This window comes from Meles meles, chromosome 10 (assembly GCF_922984935.1).
Source record: "Meles meles chromosome 10, mMelMel3.1 paternal haplotype, whole genome shotgun sequence".
NCBI classification, from domain to species: Eukaryota; Metazoa; Chordata; class Mammalia; order Carnivora; family Mustelidae; genus Meles; species Meles meles.
Genome location: NC_060075.1, coordinates 37,744,348 through 37,768,616, shown reverse-complemented (window position 1 = coordinate 37,768,616; position 24,269 = coordinate 37,744,348). Strand labels below are relative to the sequence as shown.

The 24,269-nt window shown below is 37.5% G+C and overlaps 1 protein-coding gene across 3 annotated transcripts in view; it reads left to right on the top strand.

Moving 5' to 3' along the window:
- The window catches only part of ZNF277 (zinc finger protein 277), a 108,760-nt gene that overhangs the window by 35,216 nt on the left and 49,275 nt on the right, over positions 1–24,269 (top strand). For 2 of the 3 annotated variants that reach the window (XM_046021214.1, XM_046021215.1), the window contains one exon: positions 18,435–18,636. In XM_046021214.1, the coding sequence (XP_045877170.1) occupies positions 18,435–18,636 (202 nt within the window). The remainder of the gene's footprint in view (positions 1–18,434; positions 18,637–24,269) is intronic. The other variant, XM_046021216.1, reaches the window with a different exon arrangement.

Here is a 24,269-nt window from a genome sequence, read left to right as displayed (position 1 = left end):
CTAAAATATCTCATGGCTCTTCATAGTTCTGTTTCTTCTCTTTTGGAGCTACTAGAAATCACACAGACTCATCCTTGCAGTTTTCTATTAATCCTTTAATGCACCAAAAAAGTATATTTATCTTTTTATAAATGTAGGAATTATATCTTTGATATTCATAGGCTTCCTGTTCTTTATTCTTCTGAGTACAAGTTTGTTCACCCCGGTGACTTCCACCTGGAGGAGTGGTTTATGAAGGTTCTCAAATTATAACAATATCTTCCTCTTCCATTATAAATTACTTCTTTAGGACATAGCAGAAATGATAGCTGTCAGTGAGATTCAGAGTGAAGCACCTTTCTGCTCTGTGATAGACCTTTGACCACTACTATATCATCTTAATATATAGATATATTGGATATGTTGACTAGGATTACTATCCCATTAGCTTATTTTATATAACCCAAGTAACTTATTTTGCATTTTTGTATTTTATTTAGTGGCTGTCATACATGATCAATAATCATTGTTCCGTGGAATGTTGGGATTTGGAAACCTAGTTTCTTGATTCTGATCTCATTTTTTGTCAGTTTCATCAGTGAGACCTCTCCCTGCAATGTTCTAACTGTAGGATGTTTTGAAAATAATTACATTCTGTTCAAAAACTCTTGTTTCTTAAATGCCTTAAAGCTTTATAGATTCAGAGCTGAGAATGAGAAGAGGTTTGGGGAATAAGGAAGGAGGAGAAGAAGGGCAATGAATAGCCCTCTGAATAGTTGCTAACATTTGATTAGTTTTGCTGGCTGTTTTTCTATTTGTTTTTGTTTTACTTGTGCCTGCATCTAAAAGTCCTCTTCATTTTCCCTCTTCCTTGTTTTTCTAGTCTTTTCTTTAATGTACCTCTCTTTGCCAGCTGACTGGAAGAGGACTAGGAGTTTTGAGGCATCGTATCTAAGAGGCGGAGAGGAAAGCAGTTTTCTCTACTGTTAACATTTCCTCATTCTACGTTTCCTCATTCTACAAAGGGGACCTAAGCCCATGTACTTTAAAAAATAGCAGTGGTGTCAGCTTCACCCAGATAGATCCTCCCCAAGATTTCTCTAGATGCTCCCACAGATGATTGAAATTCTCCCAACCAAGTACTAACCAGGCCTGACCCTGCGTAGCTTCCAAGATCAGATGAGATCGTGCGCATTCAGGGTGGTATGGCCGTAGACCAGATGATTGAAATTCTCAAGCAACAGGAACTCAGTCTCTCCTTTCATAGGCAAAGCTAAGCATTTTTTAAAACTCTGGCCCATTGTAAGACCCAAGTCTGAGCAGTTTTGAGTGCCATTTCTGGAAAGGCAAAAGTACTGCATGACAATTTGACATGAGGTGTATTTATATGTTTCTTAAGGATTTACAATGTGTTGCATTTTTCCCTTTCTGTTTTTTGTGGTTGTGTTTTTTTGTTTTGTTTTGTTTTTAAGTAATCTCTACATCCAGCCTGGGGCTTGAACTCACAATCCCAAGATCAAGAGTTCCATGTGCAGGACACTGCATGGCTCAGTCAGTTAAGCAGCCGACTCTGGATTTTGGCTCGGTTCCTGATCTTCCTGAGATCAAGCCCTGTATTGAGATTCTCTCTTCCTCACCCCGACCCGGTTCACACTCACCCTCTGTCTCTCTCAAATAAACACATAAATAAAAGCTTAAAAAAACAGCCAGGAGCCTCTTCTCTGTTCTTTATACAGAACTTTATCCCACATAAGATCATGAACACTAGAAATTTGGAATGATTTTATAATGAAAGAAGTACAAAGAATATTTTAACATCATTGTTTCCAAATGTCTATTTGTGTACACAAAATTCAAATACAAAGTTAGAAGATTTTCTGAAATCATGTATGCTTATATCAAAGTAAAACATACCAAAGCTTTGGATGGGTTGCCGTTGTTTTGTCAGTATATATAATCTTTCCTTGGCTTGCTTATTTTGGCTTGCTTATTATTTGGCTCTCAAATTTTTTAAGATAATTATTGTATGTCTGTTTTATGTGGTTTATATAAACATCTGGTTAGGTTTCATTAAGTGCCACTTAATAACTTCAAATACATAGTCATTTAGGCATTTTGTTTTAATCTAAATTTCTTGAGTTTCTTCACTTTGGAAGACTACATTTTTTTGATATCCGTGTTTTGTTCCATGAGTCAGTACCCCAGATCTTAACAAACTGGGACTGTTGGGTAATATTTTATTATCTTTCTCCATTTAATATTTTTATCTCTCTCTTTGGCAATCTTATATCTGAATATTTTTGGAATCCAAAATGGATCCATTCCAGTAAAATTGGTTATGAAGCAGTTTGGGTTAAAAAAAAGAAAGAAGCACTATTTCCTCATTGTTTTGCAGAATAAAACTGGAACTGCATTGGGGAAGGACAGAGCCTCCTTGTTGACTTGGTTATAACGTGATGCCAAAACAGTTAAAATAGCCTGTTATTTGGCATAATGAGCATTGGCCTATATAAGAAGGCTTTTAAAGCTTTACTAGGCATGCAAGTGAAGTAGAAAAAAGCTTTTAGGTCATAGTTTTCTTATCTCTCTAAAGTGGAGTTTTGATTCTAGGTCTTCATTAGCTGGGAACCTACGATATGCTACACTAGAAGCCCTTTATCAGTATTTAGAGTACCCTCTTTCCCTGCCCCACCTTTTTTTATTAAGGACTTATAAAAGTCCAAAGACTGAGCTGTATTATTAGACTTAGCCAGTAGATGCCTTCGTCTCTTCCAATGTATTATGCCCAAAAATACTTCACTGTATACAAACCATAGGGGTGTTTCTGCCCCAGTAACCTTAGATTCATTCCTGAAAAACTTTGCATTCCACAAAATCAGACAATAAAAATATATCTCACGTGGAGAATATGGTTGGGGACAGATCACTCAAAACCAGTACAACTTTGTAACCAGAGCAGTCCTAATAAAAAGAGTATATTATTCTATAGCCAAGAAATGAAACCAGCATACCGTTCAGTTTCCCAGTTTTACACCAAAGTTGCCTGAGAGGAAACTTTTTTATGTTTTGTTTTTGTTTCAAGTTTTTATTTAAATCACGTTTTTACTATTAGGTAGTTTTGAAAGTAAGAAATGCAGCATGGAGGGGAGGCAGAGGCCAAAATTTCTCTGCAGTGTTTTCATAGTATAATAAGGAAAAGGAGCTTAATGGCATTATCTCATTAGCCATAGTAGGGTAGAAATCAAACTATTTCTACAGCCTGTAGTCTACTATGTGGTTTCCTCCTAAGCTCCATTTTTTAGTAGCTCCCAAGCTAATTGAGAGTTTTCTAGACAAAAAGAGAAAATCTACAAATAAGCAACTTCTGAACCCATCCTTAGGGAATTTAATAGGATAGACAGTGCTTTGGAGATACGTAAGAAAGCAATTTCTGAGTATTTCTAGAAAAATTGGACATCTCCAGATTCATAGCAGAATGGTTGTCATCCATCCACAGGTTGTCACCCAGTCTTTTTTCTGACTCATCTTTGGTATTGATAATGCTTGCATACAAACTGAACAGACCTGCTTCACTAGAAATAATTAGGTGATAGGAGTCAGGCTCTCTGCTTATCAGGCTCTCTGCTTCTCCTTCTCCCTCTGTCCCCGCCACCCCACCCCCCCTGCCCAGGCGCATGTGCTTTCTCTCTCAAATAAATAAATAAATCTTAAAAAAAAAAAAAAAAAAAGAAAAAGAATTAGGGCTCCTGAGTGGCTCAGTGGGTTAAAGCCTCGCCTTCGGCTCAGGTCATGATCTCAGGGTCCTGGGATCCACTCCCTCATCGCATCCGGCTCTCTGCTCAGCAGGGAGCCTGCTTCCTCCTCTCTCTGCCTGCCTCTCTGCCTACCTGTGACCTCTTTCTGTCAAGTAAATAAATAAAATCTTAAAAAAAAAAATTAGGTGATAGAATGTGCTATAGAGCTTAACACCTGAAACAGTTTTTCTTTATAAAACGGGAATGTTTAAAAAAAAAAATCTTTGGGGAGCAAGAGAGTTGTTGATCCAGATTCTATGTGGAAAACATGTTGCTTTTTCTCAAATCTTTACTGTAGACAAGATGTGGTAATCTGGTCCTATTAGAGACTCTCTGGACTAGAGACCATAGATAAAGAAATCAATTTTGTTGTCAGATAGTAAATTCCTATATTTATATAAAAGATAACATTTTACTTCCAGAAACAGTAGTCCAAAGCATTGACTTTAATGGCAGGGGTTTTAGGCACTGTGATAACCAGTTTTAAAAAAAAATAGTTTTGCCAGGGGATTTGTCTGTAGTTTCTACATTATACCCTTTATAATTATGCCTGTTCTGTCTTCAGGCTCTCTCCTTCTGCTCTGGCCGCAAAGTGAGATAATTTAAATCCTACTACAAAACAGTGATTAATTTAGTTAGTTATCTGATTGAAGTGTCCCAGTGTGAGGACACTTCACATACACATCATAAATAAAAATGTTAGATTAAATGTTAGAAATATATTGACAAGATATGTAGTTTTTAAACTTTTTGGAGTCCCCAGAATTCTTTAAGAATCTATTAAATCAAAAGATCTTCTTCCCAGAAAAATTCACATACATATAATTTTGAATTATATGTTTCACATTGAATTCCATAGACCTGAGTCTATGAATCACCTAGGTGCATGTGGACCCAACATTAAGAACTTCAGCACTAATTAGATCTGCCCTATATAATATGACAGCCAATAATCACTTATAGCTATTTAAATTAAAATTAAACACAAAGCTGTCCTAGTCTCACTGTCCATATTTTCAGTGCTCAATAACAACATGTGGGTAATGGACCATACTGGACAGAGCAGATACAGAATATTTCTGTATTCTCAGATGGTTCTATTGGACAGCACTGGGGTAGATGTTTCTAAAATAGCCTACTTAAGAATTTTATCATTATATATATGTATATGTGTTTGTGTAGGGCTGCATGATATGACAACCTAAAATATACATGTTTTAAGAACAATCAGCTGCTTTTAGGCACAGAATATAAATCTTTTACTGAAAAATAAATTTGTCCCAAAGTAAGACTTCTAGCTAACCTCAGCTGGGCCTTCAGGGCTTTTCTACTATGATTTCTTTTTTATCTTGTTGTATCTAAATTGCATTTTCCATAGTAGTAGTTCTAAGTCCCTTCTATTTTTCCTTAAGCTCTTGCCTTTCAGTATGGTTTGAGATCTCATGTGTTCAGAAAACTGTGGCTATCAGTATAAATTTCTTCACCTGCCCTTATCTCGATATTAAAAATCTCATTGAGTTTTCTTTTATTATAATGTGCTACAGAAATAACAAGGTAATCAAGAGAATTCAGAAACCTCTGAATTTCAACAATATAATCAGAACCTAAGAGTAAATAGTTAAAAAGTGACATTATGCTTTAGAAACGTGGGCTCCATCCTCTATGATTTTATCCTTTAAGTCCATGTTAGGGCTGGAGAATGTGTATTTTGAATTAATCCACAGGAATTTCTTTTTTTTTAAACATTTTATTTATTTATTCATGAGAGACAGGAAGAGAGAGAGAGAGGGAGAAGCAGGCTCCCTGTTCCCCACGGAGCAGAGAGCCCATTGTGGGGCTGGATCCCAGGACCCTGGGATCATGACCCAAGCCAAAGGCAGACGCTTAACTGACTGAGCCACCCAGGTGCCCCAATCCACAGGAACTTCTAATACACACCAATGTAGATAATGCCTATCCTCAGACTTAACAGCCGTACTCATAATTATCAGTAGTAACAATAGGACCTAATGTTTGCTAAGCTTGTGTGTCAGTCATCTCTTTGTGCTTTACATTAATTTCCTCAATTAACCCTCATAACAACTCTATCAGTGATCATTATGCTGAATCCATTTTATGGTGTGGAAACAGGCTATGAAAGGTTAAGTAACTTGCCCAGGACTGGTTAATAGGAGTTAATGGGGCCAAATGCGCAGTATTTTTTTTTAAGATTTTATTTATTTACTTGAGAGAGCAAGTAAGAGAGCACAAGGGGGTAGGGGAGGCAGAAGCAGACTGCCCTGCAGAGCAGGGAGCCTGACATGGGACTCTAAATCAGGACCCCGGGACCATGCCTGAACCAAAGGCAACATCCAACCGACCAAGCCACCCAGGTGCCTCTAGTATTTTTAAATACGTGTACATTGTTGTGCAGCAGATCTCTAGAACTTTTTTACCTTGCATGATTGAAACTCTATACTCAATTGAATAACCAGTTCCCATTTTCCCCTCCTCTATCCCCGGACAACCATCATTGTACCTTCTGCTTATCTGCGTTTGACTACTTTAGGTACTTCATATAAGCAGAGTCGTACAGAACTTGTCCTTTTGTGACTGGCTTACATTTAAGTCTTCAATCCATTTTGAGTTGATTTTTGTGTGTGCTATAAGGTAAGGAGGTAAATTATTTCATTATTTCGCATGAGAATATCTAGTTACACAATAGATGGTGTTCTTTAACAAATCATTGTTGAAGAAACTATCCTTTCCCATTATGTAGTCTTGGCATCTTTGTCAAAGATCATTTGACAAATGTGTGGGTTTATTTCTGGACTCTGTGTTCTGTTCTCTTATCTCTTTATATCTGTCTTTATGCCATTACCATGTATTTTGATTATTATAGCTTTGTAATATGTTTTGTAGTCAGGAACTATCATGTGTCCAGCTTTGTTCCTCTTCGTTCCTCAAGATTGTTTTGGCTATTCAGAGCCCTTTGTGGTTCCATATAAATTTAGGATTTTTTTTTTCCTATTTCTGCAAAAATCCCATTGGGATTTTGGTAGAGATTGCATTGAATTTATAGATTTCTTTGGGTAATGTGGACATTTTAACATTTTAAGTGTTCCAGTTCATGAGCAGAAGCTATCTTCCCAACTATTTGTATCTCAATTTCTTTCTTCACTGTTTTTGTAGTTTTCAGTGTAAGTCTTTTGCCTTTTTGGTTAAGTTTATTCCTAAGTATTTTACTCCTTTTTTTTCTTTATAAGATTTTGTTTTTAAGTAATCTCTACAGCTAACATGGAGCTTAAACTCACCATCCCAAGATAGTGAGTCATGCTCTACCAATTGAGCCAGCTATGGGCACCCTGTATTTTACTCTTTCTGATGCTATTTTAAATGAAATCATTTCCTTTTCAGAAGATTCACTGTTAGTGTATAGAAACAAAAATGATTCTTCCATGTTGATTTTATAGACTGCAACTTGCCTTAATTTTATTCATTATAAGTTGTATGTGTGTGTGTATAATCTACGGTGTTCTGCATATAAATTCATGTCATCTGCAGATAGTTTTACTTTTTCTCTGATTTGGATAATTTATTTCTTTTTTCTTGCTTAATTTCTCTTGTTAGAACTTCCAGTATTCTGTTGAATAGAAGTGGCAAGAGTGAGCATCCTTGCTTGTTCCTGATTTTAGAGGGAAAGCTTTCAGTTTTTCACAGTTGAATATGATGTTAACTGTGAGCTTTTCATAAATGGTCTTCATTTTGTTGGGGGAAATGTTCTTCTTTTCCTAGTTTGTTGAGTGTTTTTATCCTGATTAATTTTCATATGCTGAACCATCCTTGCATCCCAGGGATAAATCCTGCTTGATTATCGCCTATAATTCTTTTAATGTGACATTGCATTTGGCTAGTATTTTGTTGAGGATTTTTGCATGTGTATTCATTGGGGATATTGGCTGGTAGTTTTGTTGTAATGTCTTTGTCTCTTTTTGGTATCAGGCTAATGCTGGCCTCATAAAGTAAATTTGGGAGTATTTCGCTCCTCTGATGTTTTGTAAGAGTTTGAGGAGGATTAGCACTAAGTCTTCTTTAAATGTGTGGTAGAATTCTTCTGTGAGGTCATCTGCTGCCAGGGTTTTCTTTGGAGGTTTTTCATTAGTGATTCAACCTCTTTATAGGTCTATTTATATTTTCTGTATCTTCATGATTCAGTTTGGCAGGTTGTATGTTTCTAGGAATTTATCCATTTCATCTAGGTTATACATTTTGCTGCATATAGTTATTCATAGTAGTTTCTTACAATCCTTGTATTTCTGTGGTATCGGTTATAATTTCCCCTTCTTTCATATCTGATTTTGAGTCTTTTCTTTTTTCTAACTAAAGGTTTGTCAATTTTGTTTATCTTTCCTCCCTTATGCTAATTTGAGTTTAGTTTGTTGTTCTTTGACTAATTCCTTGAGTGAGATTGTTCCTGAGATCCTTCTTTTTTTTTTGTTTATTTTCAGCGTAACAGTGTTTATTGTTTTTGCACCACACCCAGTGCTCCATGCAGTACGTGCCCTCCCTGTTACCCACCACCTGGTTCCTCAACCTCCCACCCCCCCACCCCCCCGACCCTTCAAAACCCTCAGGTTGTTTTTCAGAGTCCATAGTCTCTCATTGTTCATCTCCCCTTCCAGTTTCCCTCAACTTCCTCTCCTCTCCATCTCCCCATGTCCTCCGTGTTCTTTGTTATGCTCCACAAATAAGTGAGACCATATGATACTTGACTCTCTCTGCTTGACTTATTTCGCTCAGCATAATCTCTTCCAGTCCCGTCCATGTTGCTACAAAAGTTGGGTATTCATCCTTTCTGATGGAGGCATAATACTCCATTGTGTATATGTACCACATCTTCCTTATCCATTCATCCGTTGAAGGGCATCTTGGGTCTTTCCACAGTTTGGCGACCGTGGCCATTGCTGCAATAAACATTGGGGTACAGATGGCTCTTCTTTTCACTACATCTGTATCTTTGGGGTAAATACCCAGCAGTGCAATTTCAGGGTCATAGGGAAGCTCTATTCTTAATTTCTTGAGGAATCTCCACACTGTTCTCCAAAGTGGCTGCACTAACTTGCATTCCCACCAACATTGTAAGAGGGTTCCCCTTTCTCCACATCCTCTCGAACACACGTTGTTTCCTCTCTTGCTAATTTTGGCCATTCTAACTGGTGTCAGGTGGTATCTCAATGTAGTTTTAATTTGAATCTCCCTGATGGCTAGTGATGATGAACATTTTTTCATGTGTCTGATAGCCGTTTGTATGTCTTCATTGGAGAAGTGTCTGTTCATATCTTCTGCCTATCATATCGTATCTTTTGATATGATCATCTGTTTTGTTTGTGTTGAGTTTGAGGAGTTCTTTATAGATCCTGGATATCAACCTTTTGTCTGTACTGTCATAACATAGGCATTTACCACTATAAGCTTCCGTATTAGTCCCGTTTTTTACTGCATCCCATACATTTGTTGTGTTTTCATTTTGTTAAGTCTTGTTTTGTGACTTAATATGTTGTATTACTTCCTTAAAGACCTTCTGAATCTACTCACAACTTCCAACTTAAATATAAATCTTTGGACTGGCACTAAGGCCCACCAACATGTGATCCATCTACCCTTGCAGCATTTTCTTACTTAGATGCTAGCACTAATTGGCTATTTTGGCTTTTTAACTACCTATATATACTTGATGGATTTCTTTACCATTTCAGGAATCCTCTATTGAGAATTTGGTTCATTTCTCCTGATTTGTGTTGTTTTTTCCCCTCCCTATTCCTTAACCCTTGATTCCTATGGTGAACTTTGCATATGTTGACTAGTATAATTTGTATAGTTGTCTCATATTTACCTCTAGCAACTTATTCAGGATAGGGATTTTATATTAATAATCTTTATAGTTTTGATAGTGTCTAACATATACTTTCTGCATAGTAGGCACTCAATTTTAAAATGGTAAATTTAATCAGAATTTTTCATCTTAAATGTCAAGACTTAGAAAGTGGCCAAATAAAATTATACTTGCTTAATTTCTTTCTCTTAATTTTATTTGTCGCAGTCACATTTAGAAACTCATCAGATAACTTGCTTTTTATTTAAATTTTTTCAGTGTTGGGGCACCTGGGTGACTCAGTTGGTTGAGCATCCACGTCTTGATTTCAGCTCAGGTCATGAGATTAAGCTCTGTGTTGACCTCAATGCTGAATGTGGATCCCGCTTGACATTCTCTCCCTCCATCTCCCCCTCCCTCTCCCCGTGCAAAGCTCCCATGCTTTTGGCTCTCTCTCTCCAAAAAAAAAAAAAAAAAATTTCAGTGTTAAAGAAAATTGGGGGTACATGAATGCATTCATAATCTCTCATTGTTTTTCTTTTTGGATGTTTTCTTTCAAGTCTTTTATGTGGGTATATGTAACATGTATGTGTGTGTGTGAGGAATTATATGCAATTCATTGTGGATTAGGCTCTTTTCAACAAATATCAGACATATTTTACAGTATTTCTCCATTGTCTTCATAATTATCATTTAGCAAATGCATGATATACAGCACAGATACACCATAGTTTATTTTTTTAAAGATTTTATTTGAGAAACAGAAAACACAAGTAGGGGAGGGGCTGAAGGAGAAGAGGAAATAAACAAGCAGACTTCCACTGAACTGATGCAGGGCTCAGTCCCAGGACCCTGAGATCATGACCCAAGCCAAAGTCAGATGCTTAACTGACTGAGCCACCCAGGCACCCCTGCCATATTTTTAAAAAACTGATTTTCGTTTGCATGACACTTAGGTTGTTTCTATTACTTTGCTTTATAGGTGATGTTGTAATTAAGTTTTTATAGCTTTTTGCTCATGTTAAATTAGCTCCTTAAATTTCTAAGCACAGGTTTAAGGGTTGAGTGTGTTTATAACCCTGTTTCCATACCAAAGGCTGTGGCAAACCCACCAGCTATAGTTGAGTGTACTAATTTAGCACAGCCTCCTCAGCAGTCTCAGTGTGGTGTCAAGAATATGTAATAACACTCACTTAAGTGCACCCCCCTTGCCCATATTCCCCTACTCTTAGTAGTTGTATAATAAATTAATCTTTTTAATATGAAGTCTCAGTAATTTACAAAATGAATTATTAGCCCAAGGGTAGTTAAATAAGGGTCTTACGTTGTTTGTTTGTTTGTTTTTTTAAGATTTTTATTTATTTATTTGAGAGAGCGAGCGAGCATGAGAGTGGGGAGGGTCAGAGGGAGAAGCAGACTCCCTGCCAAGCTTGGAGCCTGATGTGCGACTCAATCCTGGGACTCCAGGATCATGACCTGAGCCAAAGGCAGTGGCTTCACCAACTGAGCTGCCCAAGTGCCAAAGGGTCTTACATTCTTACTCTGAGCTTTAGAGATGGGTTGTAGTTAAAAAGACCAGACCCAGTCTTCTCCATTTTCCAAATGCATCTGTATGGGGTGCACACTTAAAAATTAAGGAACTGGTGATGAAAAACAGACAGGAAATAGAGATCCTTTTTTTTTTAGCTACAAGAGAAGTACCCTCAAGAACTTAGAAATAAAGTTACCTTCTTGGAGTTTAACTTTCAGAATAAAACTAAGACAGAGAACAGTCCTGAAAAATATTATCTGACTTGATAAAATACTAAAGAAAGCGATCATCAAGTAAATTACACTAATATAAATAAAGAATAAATGTAAAGGAAATCTTTACTTTGGAAAGTAGGTGTTTGTTTATAGCATTTTCTAAGGTAAAACTACAAAAACAGAAGTACCCTGCCTATCTTTGTTCCAGATTTTATGATTATCAATTAGATTATCAGAGTGGGATAAGAGTAGCAACTAAACTTATTTGATCTAGGTTGAGTGTATCACCATATTACAAGTATATCACCAAAATACTGCCTTTTTTTTTTCCTTCAGAGCTTTAGCAGTGTGATGGTAGTGTGCAAAGCAAAGTGTGAGTGCTTCCTTAAAGGGCTTGAAGGGATGTGTGAGGTGTTGTGCAGTTCCCCATGAAGGAATGCTGAAAAACTTCTCATCAATTATTTGTTGATATGGGCTTTTCTTATTTGACTTAAGGGGGACAGAAACCTCAGAAGCTTCTTATTTTTCCTTCAAAGCACCAGCAGCTTTTATCTACTTGGCAGAAATGATACACTGTAAAGTTTGTTGTCATTTTAGCACACAGATGTATTATGAGTTCGTGACTGGTTTTGTTCCCTCAGTAGAACCTTACGACTCAGAGTATGGCTGTGGATGAGCAGACTGACATCACCTGGAAACTCAGACATGCAGAATTTCAAGGCTTTTTACCTCCTAGAGCTACTTTGTTAGTTCATGTCCTAAGAAGCACACACTAATATGGGATTTGACGTGTAAGAGATTTGGGGGGGAGATTCCAGAGGAGAGGAAAAGGAGAGAGTGCTGGAGGAAGTAGCAATGCAGGTCCGACCCCTGTGAAGGAAAGAGGGAAGGAGGGGTGGTGGAGGAGACTGTCAGACTGCGGCACAGTTGTAAGCAAGTTTCTGACAAGCTGATGGGAGTCCTCCAGCCAATGTCACATGTCAGTGAAATTTCATGTCTCACAGGAACCAGTCTGCGTTACAATTTCTGCGGCCTCTTATCATTTACTGAGACCAGCCTGTGGAAGCTTGGCTTCAGTGCAAGTAGAATTTCAGAGCATAGCACCTGAGACTATCTTTCAGTTATGCTCATAGCGGCAAGAGATTAGATTGACATGTTCCCTGGCCCCCACACCTCCTGAACCTGGATCTTCATTTTAACAAAGTCTCCACGTGAATTGTAAGCACATTAAAACTTTGAGAAGCAGGATCCTAGAGTAATAATTTGGCACTCCGGGGATTTACCCAGTCGGTAAAATTATTTATAATCAGCATAGGATCTCCGCAAAAATTCAGTTCTCTTGGGATGGTATTTTTTACAGTTCATCTGAACAGAGTTGCTGTTCAAAGTGAGAACTAGAGCAGATAATTTGTTGTTGTTAATTTATAACAAATGTGTGAATCACATTTGGGGCCAAAGCAGACTTTCCAAGATGCTTTGCCTCTTTGCTGAAAGGAGCTAGATGTAAGTTTATTTCCTTTTGCCTTTTCAAGTTCAAGGTCCCCATAGCAAAGAATTCTATATTTCTGTATTTATTTAATTTTTTTTTTTACCATGTGGTAAGTTGTAGCTATGATTTTTTTTTTTAAGATATTACTTATTTGAGAGAGAGAGAGTGAGAGAGAATGAGAGGGGAGAAGGTCAGAGGGAGAAGCAGACTCCCCATGGAGCTGGGAGCCCAATGTGGGACTCCATTCTGGGACTCTGGGATCATGACCTGAGCTGAGGCATTTGCTTAACCAACTGAGCCACCCAGGCGGCCCTGTAGCTATGATTCTTATGGTGACAGTCCTCTTGAGGGTTTGACTCACTCCATCTCTCCATGCCCAACAATAGCAAATATCTCTGTTGTAATATGCATCTCTAGGACAGTATGGGAACTCCTCAAGGTCAAGGACTAAATTTTATTTTCATATCTCTAGGGTAGACTATAGACTGCCTGAACCACAGAGAGTATTTGATAAATGTCTGAAAGGACTCAGCTTTTAGGTAAGTTCCATTTCAGGGAACACTTGTGGCTGTCTGACTTTAGGGAAGTGAGAGAAATACAGAAAAATTACATCCAAATCTTTAGTGCTGTGGGCCTAGGTATAATGAGCCTGCTGGTAATAAAGAATGATGCAAAAATTACACTAAATTCTAAGGTAACAAGTATTATTGAGTTCTTTTTTTTTTTTAATTTTTCATGCATGCTGGCCAGTAGACAAGAGGCATTTGGAATGCAGAGTAAATTATACCCCTCCATCAGAGGATGTTTCTATGGGAAAGGCCTGAATCTCAAGTATATTTTACTTGAGAGTAGTGGTTTCCAAATCTGTTGACATTACATCACTTGGAGGGCTTTTAAAAAGTAATGATTTCAAGACTTTGTTGTGGACTGAGAGAAAAGTCTATAAATAGGGAACAGGGCCTTGTGGCAAAGCTTACCTAGTACTGTATTCTGTTCTAAAGAGAGCTTCTCAAACACTAAGCACAGGGTCAGCAGAGATAACTCAGTAAAATTTGTCCAAGAGATATTTATAGCTGCCACCATAAGAATCATAGCTACAGGGCCGCCTGGGTGGCTCAGTTGGTTAAGCAAATGCCTCAGCTCAGGTCATGATCCCAGAGTCCCAGAATGGAGTCCCACATTGGGCTCCCAGCTCCATGAGGAGTCTGCTTCTCCCTCTGACCTTCTCCCCGCTCATTCTCTCTCTCTCTCTCTCTCTCTCAAATAAATAAATAAAATCTTAAAAAAAAAATCATAGCTACAACTTACCACATGGTAAAAAATAAATAAATAAATACAGAAATATAGAATTCTTTGCTACGGGGACCTTGAACTTGAAGAGGCAAAAGGAAATAACACAAATGCATCACATGAAACTCCAGTGACCGCTGCCTTGTCCAGGACCCATGCCAGGAATATCTGACTTTAGAGCAGGTCACATGGGTTCATCTAAAGCTTAACTTATTATCCATCCCTCTCTCAGAACAAAAACACCTGCTTTTCTGCATACATATCTAGATTGGTGAATGGCACCTCTCATTCATACTGTCTCCCCAGAAACTCAGAGGGCATCCTAGTTGTTTTCACTCCCTGTGGCCAACCAGTAATCAGGAACTGTCAGTTTAATCTCTGCAGCCTCTCCTCTTGCCATCCCCTTGAAGCATTGCTAACATTGCTGCCTCCATCCTGGACTCTGCAGTCCTTTCCCAGCTGGCCGATCTCCTCATCCTGAGACTTGTCTCTTTCTCATCCGTTCTCCCCAAAGTGGTTTAAACATAGGAGTGGCTCTACTTCCTGTAGGAAAAGGTCCAACTTCTTCAGTCTTATGTATAAGGTAAGACTGCTAATGCTTAAGCCAGACCACTTAGATTCAAACCCTGCTCCATCCACCACTTACTAGCTGTCTAGGGCAGGTCACTTAGCCTCTCAGTATCTGTTTCCTCAACTATAAAATAGGGAAGGAAACGGAATCTCTGGCCAAGGGTTGTAATGGGGGTTGGCTGGGTTAATACTACATGTATAAAGTTAATACTGCACATATGAAGTGCTTAACAGTGCCTTGCACAAATGAACCCACAGTGGTGGTGACAGCCCTGGTGTGGTGACACAGTGTACATGCCGGATAAATAAAGATGACCAAGACTCATCTGGCCTTGCAGGGATTAACAATCCAAAGTGGGAAAAAGAAAGACAAGTAGGTAAACAAATTACTTCTTTTGATCGATGCTGTTGTAAATTTGAGCATGATGATAAATGATTAAGGAGTCAGAGAGAACACTAAAATCTTGTTGTCCAAAATGTTCTATTAAAATTTTTATTTCTGGGAATGCCTGGGTGGCTCAGTTGGTTGAGTGTCTGACTCTTGATTCTGGCTCAGGTCATGAGCTCAGGGTTGTGATATTGAGCCCCTGAGTTGGGCTTCAGACTCAGCGTGGAGTCTGCTTAAAGTTTCTCTCTCCCTCTTTGCCCCTCCTCTCTGTGCAGACATGCACTCTCTCCTTCTCTCAAATAAATAAATCTTTAAAAACATTTTTTTTCTTTTCTGGATTACATAGTAACTTGAGTTCCCAAAGTAACTTAGCACCTTCTAAACCCCAAGTTCTTCATACATGAAATTTGCATATATATATGATTTTGTTCCTATATGTCTTTATAGTAACCACAAGCAGTTTGGTTCTAGGATGTGTGAACATTTAGTTTCATTCTTTTTAAGATTTTATTTATTTATTTATTTGACAGAGATCACAAGTAGGCAGAGAGGCAGGCAGAGAGAGAGAGGAGGAAGCAGGCTCTCCGCAGAGCAGAGAGCCCGATGCGGGGCTCGATCCCAGGACCCTGGGATCATGACCTGAGCCGAAGGCAGAGGCTTTAACCCACTGAGCCACCCAGGTGCCCCTAGTTTCATTCTCTTAAGAATAATTTGAAGAAAGAGAAACTGGACATTGAACATGCAAAAGGGAGAAGAAATGAACCACGGAAGAACATTAGAGAATTTATAGTGAAACTCTGGGAAAGCATGCAGACAATGATGGAGATAAACTGTACCCAGTGGTTTTTGGAGGAGGTGGGGAACTGAGATTTGTTGGTGAAAGTAGTATTGCGGAGACTGCAGGACACTGGCAGAATACACAGAAAGTCAGTGTGACTTGTAAACACGTATGAATTCAACATAGCACTGAATGTATACAGAAAAACAGATTTGGGGAAATGCCTTTTGGAACTGGGGCAGAATAGTGTAGTGTTTGAATTTAGTCTTAACTTACTGTGTTTAGGTCCCTTGATTTAACTTTTCTAAGTCTCAGTAGTCTCATCTGTAAGATGGGAGTTGTAATAGTACTAATTGAGAAAGGTAGCTGTGATTGAGAAAGTGCCCTGAAGGCCTCTGCTGGCAATTTACAAATATCAAACACTTAGTAACAGTAGCTTTTGCTATTGGTGATGATTAATACATTGTTTTCTATAGTCAGACAAAATGAATTTACATATACATCATTCAAATTTAGGGAGAAGGGTGTAGGATGGTACCTGTTACTTTCTAGATGGCAGCTAATGTTCACTAATGGTACCTTTATTTAGAATATATGTTGTCTTTTATTGTCCCATTCTAGTGAATGTAAAATATAGTTTCATAAGTATATTACCTCTCTTCCCCCGTCCTGTTTTTAACATGAGGGTTTAAATTCCTACATAATTTAACCTACAACTGAAGAACTATAGAACTCCAGAATCCCTTGCCTCCATTGCATAATTTAATAAATGTAATAGTTGATAACATCACTTTTGTTAATAGTGCTTCTTGAAGTGCTTGTATATTTTAAATAGTCTCTCCATTGTCATGTATATCCTATTTTCACCTTTTCTGGTATGAAGTAATTTTTTGGAACTAAGATAAAAGTTTAATTTAGCATACTTTAATATGAGCAGAGTATTTTGAATCATGTATTGAGGACATGTCCTTTGGAACACCCTCCCATCCAGCTCAGTTAAGTGACTCTCCTATCCCCATGCTCCCATAAACCCTATACATTCTGTCTCTCTGTCCTTTCAACTTATTTGTACTGTCAAACAAGTTGCAAGCACTTTAGCCTTGATAATAAGGATCCTATCATGCAACATTAAGCAGATAAGACCAGTACTCAGAAGCTACTCAGCTGATTTTTGTGGAGTGAATGAATGCTTACCCAGTGCTAAGGACTGGTTATCAGTGCACCAGTGACTGTTTCTGTGAATTAGGCAAGTAAGAAGCCCTTTAGAAATAGTGTAAAGTAAGATTAAAAACAAGAAACAAAATTAGTAGTAAGCTAATTCCAAAGACTTTTTTATGGAAAAACTTACTTACTTACTTACTTACTTTCTTCCTTTCTCTCTCTCTCTCTTTCAACATTTATTTATTTTAGAGAGGGAGAAGGAAAGAGAGAATTGAGGGAAGGGGCAGAGGAATAAGGAGAGACAGTCTTAAACAGACTGTGCTGAGCACAGAGCCCAACATGGGACTTGATCTCAGGACCCTGAGATCAGGAGCTGAGCTGAAAACCAAGTTGGGTGCTTTACTAACTGTGCCACCCAGGCACCCTGAAATAACTGTCTTTCTTTATGAAGAAGATTCCCTGCCCTTCCTCAGATATTAAATATCTCACCCTAGTTGCCTAGTTAGTTACTACTCAGTACCTTGCATGAAGTGACAGGTGCAGCCTTCCCCCTCTGGAAGACTGAAGAGGGCTCCTGACACAACTGGCTGTGGTTTGAGTCCTGAATTCAGAACTATAGACCTTACACGGCTCTACTCTTAGAGATACCATAGATGATGTTAGGAAAAGGAACAGTATCAGCAGGAAAAATATTTACTATGTATGTCTAGTAAGTCAGCATTCATCTCTTTGTTCACAAGAACTTGAGTTATGGTACATAATTGTGTAACAAAGCAAATGGTAGACATAAGTCAACATCAAAAATTGCCACCTGGGCCACCCAGCGCATGCTGTGTCAACCCAATATGAGAGCTACCTTCTTTGCACGTGACAAGTAATCAGAAACAGGAAAGAGTTTGCAGGTGCAACAGGAAGCAAATTAAAAGACTGGCCTGGTATCATCTAGAGACTCAGTATATACCGTTTACTTACCATAATGTGATGACTATCAGCCATAGGTCACAGTCGAGCCATAGAACCTTAACACAGCATTTTGCAGCAGTCCCCTGCAAGTACCCCCAGAATTGCTGCCATTGGCCAGTGTCCAAGAATGCTTGAACAGCTGCTCTGACAAATGGGTTTTTCCCCCATTCAAGCCGGCAAATGGAGAGTTTGAGCTTGCTTTGCAACACTCCCTGCCTCTAGGTTGCAGAATCCATTTAAAAGGATAATAAAGTATCCTGTACTCTGGCACTGTGTATTTTTCATTTTGGAAAGACGTAAATATCTTTAGGATCCTTTTAATGCAGGAGGTGAGAAATTATCCTAAAGAGTTGATTTCAGCTTTTTCTTTTTTTTTCTTTTTTTTTTTTTCTTTCGCTTTTGTTTTTTCTTTTTCTCTCTCCCAGACAGTAAGGATTGTATCCTGGAGCCGCTTTCCCTGCCAGAAAGTCCAGGTGGCACCACCGCTTTAGAAGGTTCTCCATCTGTGCCTTGTATTTTCTGTGAAGAACATTTTCCTATGGATGAACAAGACAAACTTCTGAAGCACATGATTATTGAACATAAGATGGTCATAGCTGATGTCAAGTTGGTTGCTGATTTCCAAAGGTAAATTTTGTGTTGTCCCTAAAAGAATTAAATTCAGTATTCCATAAAGGAAAAACATAACTTAAAGAGAAGTTTATATATAAAAATATTTCTATGCAAATATGAACATTCATACTATTTTTCAAAAATTGTTGGGAACAGGGACCTTTGGTTGGAGCCCGTCAGGCCAAAAGAGTAAAGAGTTATTCAACAAACCAAAGTGGTATAAGAGTAGATCGCTGTTGAGGTCAGTGAATGAGGTACTGAGGGGAAGAAGATGAAGAGGATGAAGAGCAGAGAGATAGAGGTTAGTGGTTGAGGAAATGCCAACCATGGGCATGTGTGAAATGTAGGAACTTCACCTATATAGCCAGGACCCAAAGTGAGCTAAACTCCAGTTTATGAGCAGCTGACTTAGAATAACCATACCAATAGACAGGTAATTAAGCAGTTACTCATTGTTTTCTAATTCCTAATTCCTACAAGTGATTGTTCAAGAGAAATGCAGTTATGTTCATGTTATTATTAGTTGACACTTGGAAGCATTTTTTCATATGCATATTATCATGGTAATTAACTGGTTTTGTACAGTTACTAAAAGCATACATTTTGGTATATCTGGCCAGAACCCATTTCTAGATATTCTGCACTGATTTCTGTACAAAACATTGCAGTAGCCCAGATGTTGTAATATCTCTGCATCTAAACTATGTATCTGCCAGATCGCATTATTCCTAGCAACTCCTCTCTTATGATGGGTCCTGCAAAGCAGCAAGCTATATTACTAAGAGTGAACTATGAAACTAGTCAGGCCTAGGGTTGAGTGAAGACTTGATGACTTCCTGACCATGTAACTTCTAACAAACTACTTAAACCACTCTAAGCAGCAGTTTCCTCAGCAGTGAAAGGGGATAATACCAACTCTCATAAGATTGTTGAGCATTAGTAAACCAGGACATGTGTAGGACCTGCTAGTGCCTTGGACATGTTTTATATCCACCAGATGGTAGCCAAAAATTTCATTATATTTTGATTACAAAAGATACATATTTGAAATCTTAGTTTTCTAAAACTATAGCTTGAATTTTCTATAGGTATTATGCTGGTCTGAAAACATAATTATTATATATCAAATATAACTTTTGAGAAAATTTAATTTAGGATCCTAAATACTCTAAACTTTGAGAATGAGTTTGTTTTTAAGTTGAAATAGCCGGGAAGCCTACAGGAGTAATATTATTCTCTAACCCTTCATCTTCCTCTCAACTGCCTAGCACCGATACAGAATGTCTGTTGAGTGCTTTCTGTATTATTATGACTCCTCATATCCACTCAGCATTGCACTTTTTTAGATGTTGGTGTTGTCTGGTCAGGAAGCAGAAAGAGAATAGTGAAGGAGAGTTATGAATTATATATGCTACCAACTAGTAGAATAAACTAATTATTACATAATTTCAGAGGAAGCACTTCATACTTCTCATTCCCATACCTTAATCTTTATTTGGAGTTAAACTATTTGTGTTTTTATATATATGTATGTGTGTGTATGTGAGTATTTTGGGAGTATTCTCATATATGATTTCTAGTTGTGTGGAGTCAGGTCTGTTGGATTTGTTTTAGATACTTTTTAGGCTAGAGATCTTCAGATTCTTACCAAATAACCATTGACAGGACTATCAAATGAGTTATTCTTTGATAAGTTGTATAACTCAGTTTTTCTTTGATGTAATTCTATTCTCTTACCCTACTTTATCATGTAATGCAAATTCTTCCTCAGGAATTAGAGAAAAATATGATGGCCTACCAGTAATAATTGGAGATTTATCTTTCTTCTAAAATCTGTGAGGAATATCTAAATTTGAGTTTATATTTTTACCTTTGTGTTATGTATAATAGCTAAGTAGCTATCGTGTACAAACCTTTCTTATTTATCATTGATATTAATCTCATCTGTATGTGGGCAGAAAAACCAAGTTATTTACTAGGTCTCTGACTTAGGAGTCAATAATTAAATGTTGAAATCAATCACCCTCTAAATGCAGTTATGCAGTAAAATAGATGCTTTAATTAAAACGCAAAAGATACTTAGCTGATATATGTATATATACATATATACATATATACATATGTATACACTTTCTAAATAAATTGTGTGGTTAACATGTACTTTTAAATTTGGAAACCTGGGGCACCTGGGTGGCTCAGTTGGTTAATCAACTGCCTTCGGCTCAGGTCATGATCTCAGAGTCCTGGGATCGAGTCCCACATCAGGCTCCAAGCTCCATGGGGAGTCTGCTTCTCCCTCTGACCTCTCCCCTCTCATGCTCTCTCTCACTCTCTCTCTCTCAAATAAATAAAGAAAATATCTTAAAAATAAATAAATAAATTTGGAAACCTAGCTTTTCCTTGTCAACTGTCCTCCCAGTAAGCTTCACTTTGGTGGTTACTTCAAATTGACCAAGAACGTATGTGAATAAACTCTTGCTTTTAAATGCTTTGGGATTAAAAAAAGATAAAAAATAAATGCTTTTGGATATATCCAGTCTCCTTTAGATAATACCCTCCTACTATTTAGGAAAACTAAAAATTCCTCTCCAAAACAATACAAACATTAACTACTTGTGAGAGTTAAGTTGGAATCTTCTCAACATTATATGACTTTTTCCTAATGTTGGAAAAGTCTCAGGGGTGGGTATATGTGTGTGTATATGTATAGATTTACATGTATATGTGTGTGTGTATATATATATGTGTGTACATATATAGCTTCTCAGAGAGGAATTGTTTCCTCTGAGTACAATAAGTAATAAAGATGATAAATAATAGGTGAGATACTTACCTTGTTCTTTATAGGAAAGAAACTATAAATTTTCATGTTAAATATATTTAACATTTTTTTGGAAAAAGGTTAACAGTAAAACTGTCTCAGAATAAAACTCTTTCCTTTGAGCCATTTAACATATTTACACTGAACCATTTACAAGCTTTATGCAGTAAATAAAATTTTTCCAGAAGATAAATTGTAACTCCTTAATTCTTGCCCCTTTCTATATTAAGTTCCAGTCATTCAGTACTACTTAACAACCACATCTCAAATCTTTATGCCTCTGTCAGAAAGTACACCAATTACAGTCAGGCTGGGCAGGCAAGACTATTAGGAGGATTTTTTTGGGAAACAATTCAGTGAAACATGATTGAAATTCTTTCAAAAGAAAAAAGTATTAGCTGATGACCTAATAATTACTCTTATGGCTTTTTAATGAAGTATAAAATGCTTTGATAACTGTCCTCCAAATAAAGAATTCATATCACATGTCATTTCTTGACTGCCTTTAAACATTGAGTGATTGCAACTGTAGCTTTAAATACACTAGAGAAGTAAGAAAACATGAAGAAGAGACATACTAAGTGTTCCCCTAACATTGAATATCCTCCAGGTGGTCTCAGTGGAGTAGTAATCGGGGCGAGTGTATTGTAGCAGTAGCCATGATGAAAACTCTGTATCCAACTTGACTGTCCTGGTTTTTGTTTAAGTCCATTATCTTAGTACCCAGTTCTGCTGTATGAATTTAATTAGTCAGAAAGTAGATGGCTATGTAGTATGGTTTGGAAGAACAATCCATCTTCTATTCCTGGCATCTCTAATAGAGGTTCTTCTGTGTTCTTCATGCCTGGTACCAATTTACAATAGAAAATATGCTGAGGGGAAAATAAGGAGAATGGCTGGGAGTATCGTTTTTATGTTGTCTTCTCTTTCCTTTTATTTCTCCCTTTTTCTCTCTTCTCTGGTTTGGTGGTAAGTTGTAGGGAATGAAAAAGAGGAGAATAAGAGTAGCTGTTTAAGATATTAAATGGACAGTGCAGTCTGCCCTCGGTGACCAGAGAATAATGTTTCCGCCTTTTGTAGGTACTTTTCTTCTTTTTGTCCCCCATTGATGGCTCCAATACGCACTTGCCTTCTGCATCTGACACTTCTAGTGTCTTCACTAGACTTCAGAAGCCAACAGTCTTGCCATACTGTCAGTGGTTACGGTTTGAGGGTGAGCTGGAGCCTCAGATACATCATTTTTAGATCTCTTAAAATAAGGTTTTGCACTATTTATAAGGAAAGAGTTCTCCCCTTATTTAACTATCCAGGTCACCAGTATGGTTGTACATGAGAAAGAAGAACTAAAACATGGTTCTATTTTCATATGTTATTCTTTTACTTCTTTTCCTTATATGTTCTAAACTCAGTCTTGTCATCTGTTTATATTTTTCTGTGTCACAGTTCTCTCTTTCTCTCAGACCTCTCCCTGAGCACTTTTTTTTTTTTAAATACGTGAAGCCCTTTCTGTAGAGCACCAGAGGCTAGGACATTAACATTAAGAAAAAGAGAAAGAAGAATTAAAAGGAGACAAAATAGTGAGAGTTGAAGGCTACTGAGAGAAACTTACAGGAATCTTTAAATGCTCTTCTACCTCTTAAAAATATTTCTTGTTAACCTACTATGTACAAAACACTGCTAGTTGCTCTACCAAGCCATTTAAAATGTCCAAATTTTTACTGTCTGTTACTAAATCTATTTCGGTAAGTCCCATCCCCTTCAGGGGTTTTTCTTTTTCTGCTGTAAGTTTTTTTGGTTGTTCTTTGTTGTTGTTGTTATTGTTGTTCTTTTTTTTTTGACAGAGAGAGAGATCACAAGTAGACAGAGAGGCAGGCAGAGAGAGAGAGAGGGAAGCAGGCTCGCTGCTGAGCAGAGAGCCCGATGCGGGACTCGATCCCAGGACCCTGAGATCATGACCTGAGCCGAAGGCAGCGGCTTAACCCACTGAGCCACCCAGGCGCCCTATTGTTGTTCTTTATGTATCAACCATATAGCATGATAAACGGTCACCTATAAAGTCAGCCTTTCCATGTCTCTTCTCCCCATGAAGGAGGCTACCTTCTTGTCTTGGTACCATTTGATAAATGAGATTGCAATTGCCAATATATATCTTGTTAGATAAACAGGAAGATGAACAGGTTGTTGAATCCTGTCATCTTACTCCTTTCATCAGACAGTGCAGGTCTGGGTGTTATGCTATACTTTAAAATTTACACACGGTGCTGCTTCTAACTCCACTCATTAGATATAAGAATTGTAAGCTTGGCTATTTTTCAAAAAAATCTGCCTCATTTCAGCCACAGCGTGCACATGCAAAATTTTTCTATCTTGTCATATAGGTATTGAATTTAGACTGACATCTCATTGCATTTTTTTTTTTTTTGCCTTCAGTTCTTTTTATGTGTAAGATAACCCCCCACTTTTCAATTTATTGGAAAATGTGTGATAAAACCTATTTAATCATTGTTGCATTTTAAATTCACATAAACTTAGATGCGATTTCAGAAAAACTTCATTATCACCTAAGAATAATTCATTTTAACTTCCCAATATGTATGTTTATTGAATTTGGGCATAGTTGAGTTTAATCTTGTCCATGCCTTTACAGAGTAATTTCATTTCATTAAATATTTATTTCATATTTCTACAGTGCTTTACTGCATTTCCATTTACAAATTTTCTAGCAGTTCTCAGTCAACATTTGATTTATTGTTTTGGGATAATTAAATGGTCTTATAAAACCTTATCACTCTATAGTAAGTAGTATATTGGGTCTTCTTACTATCCT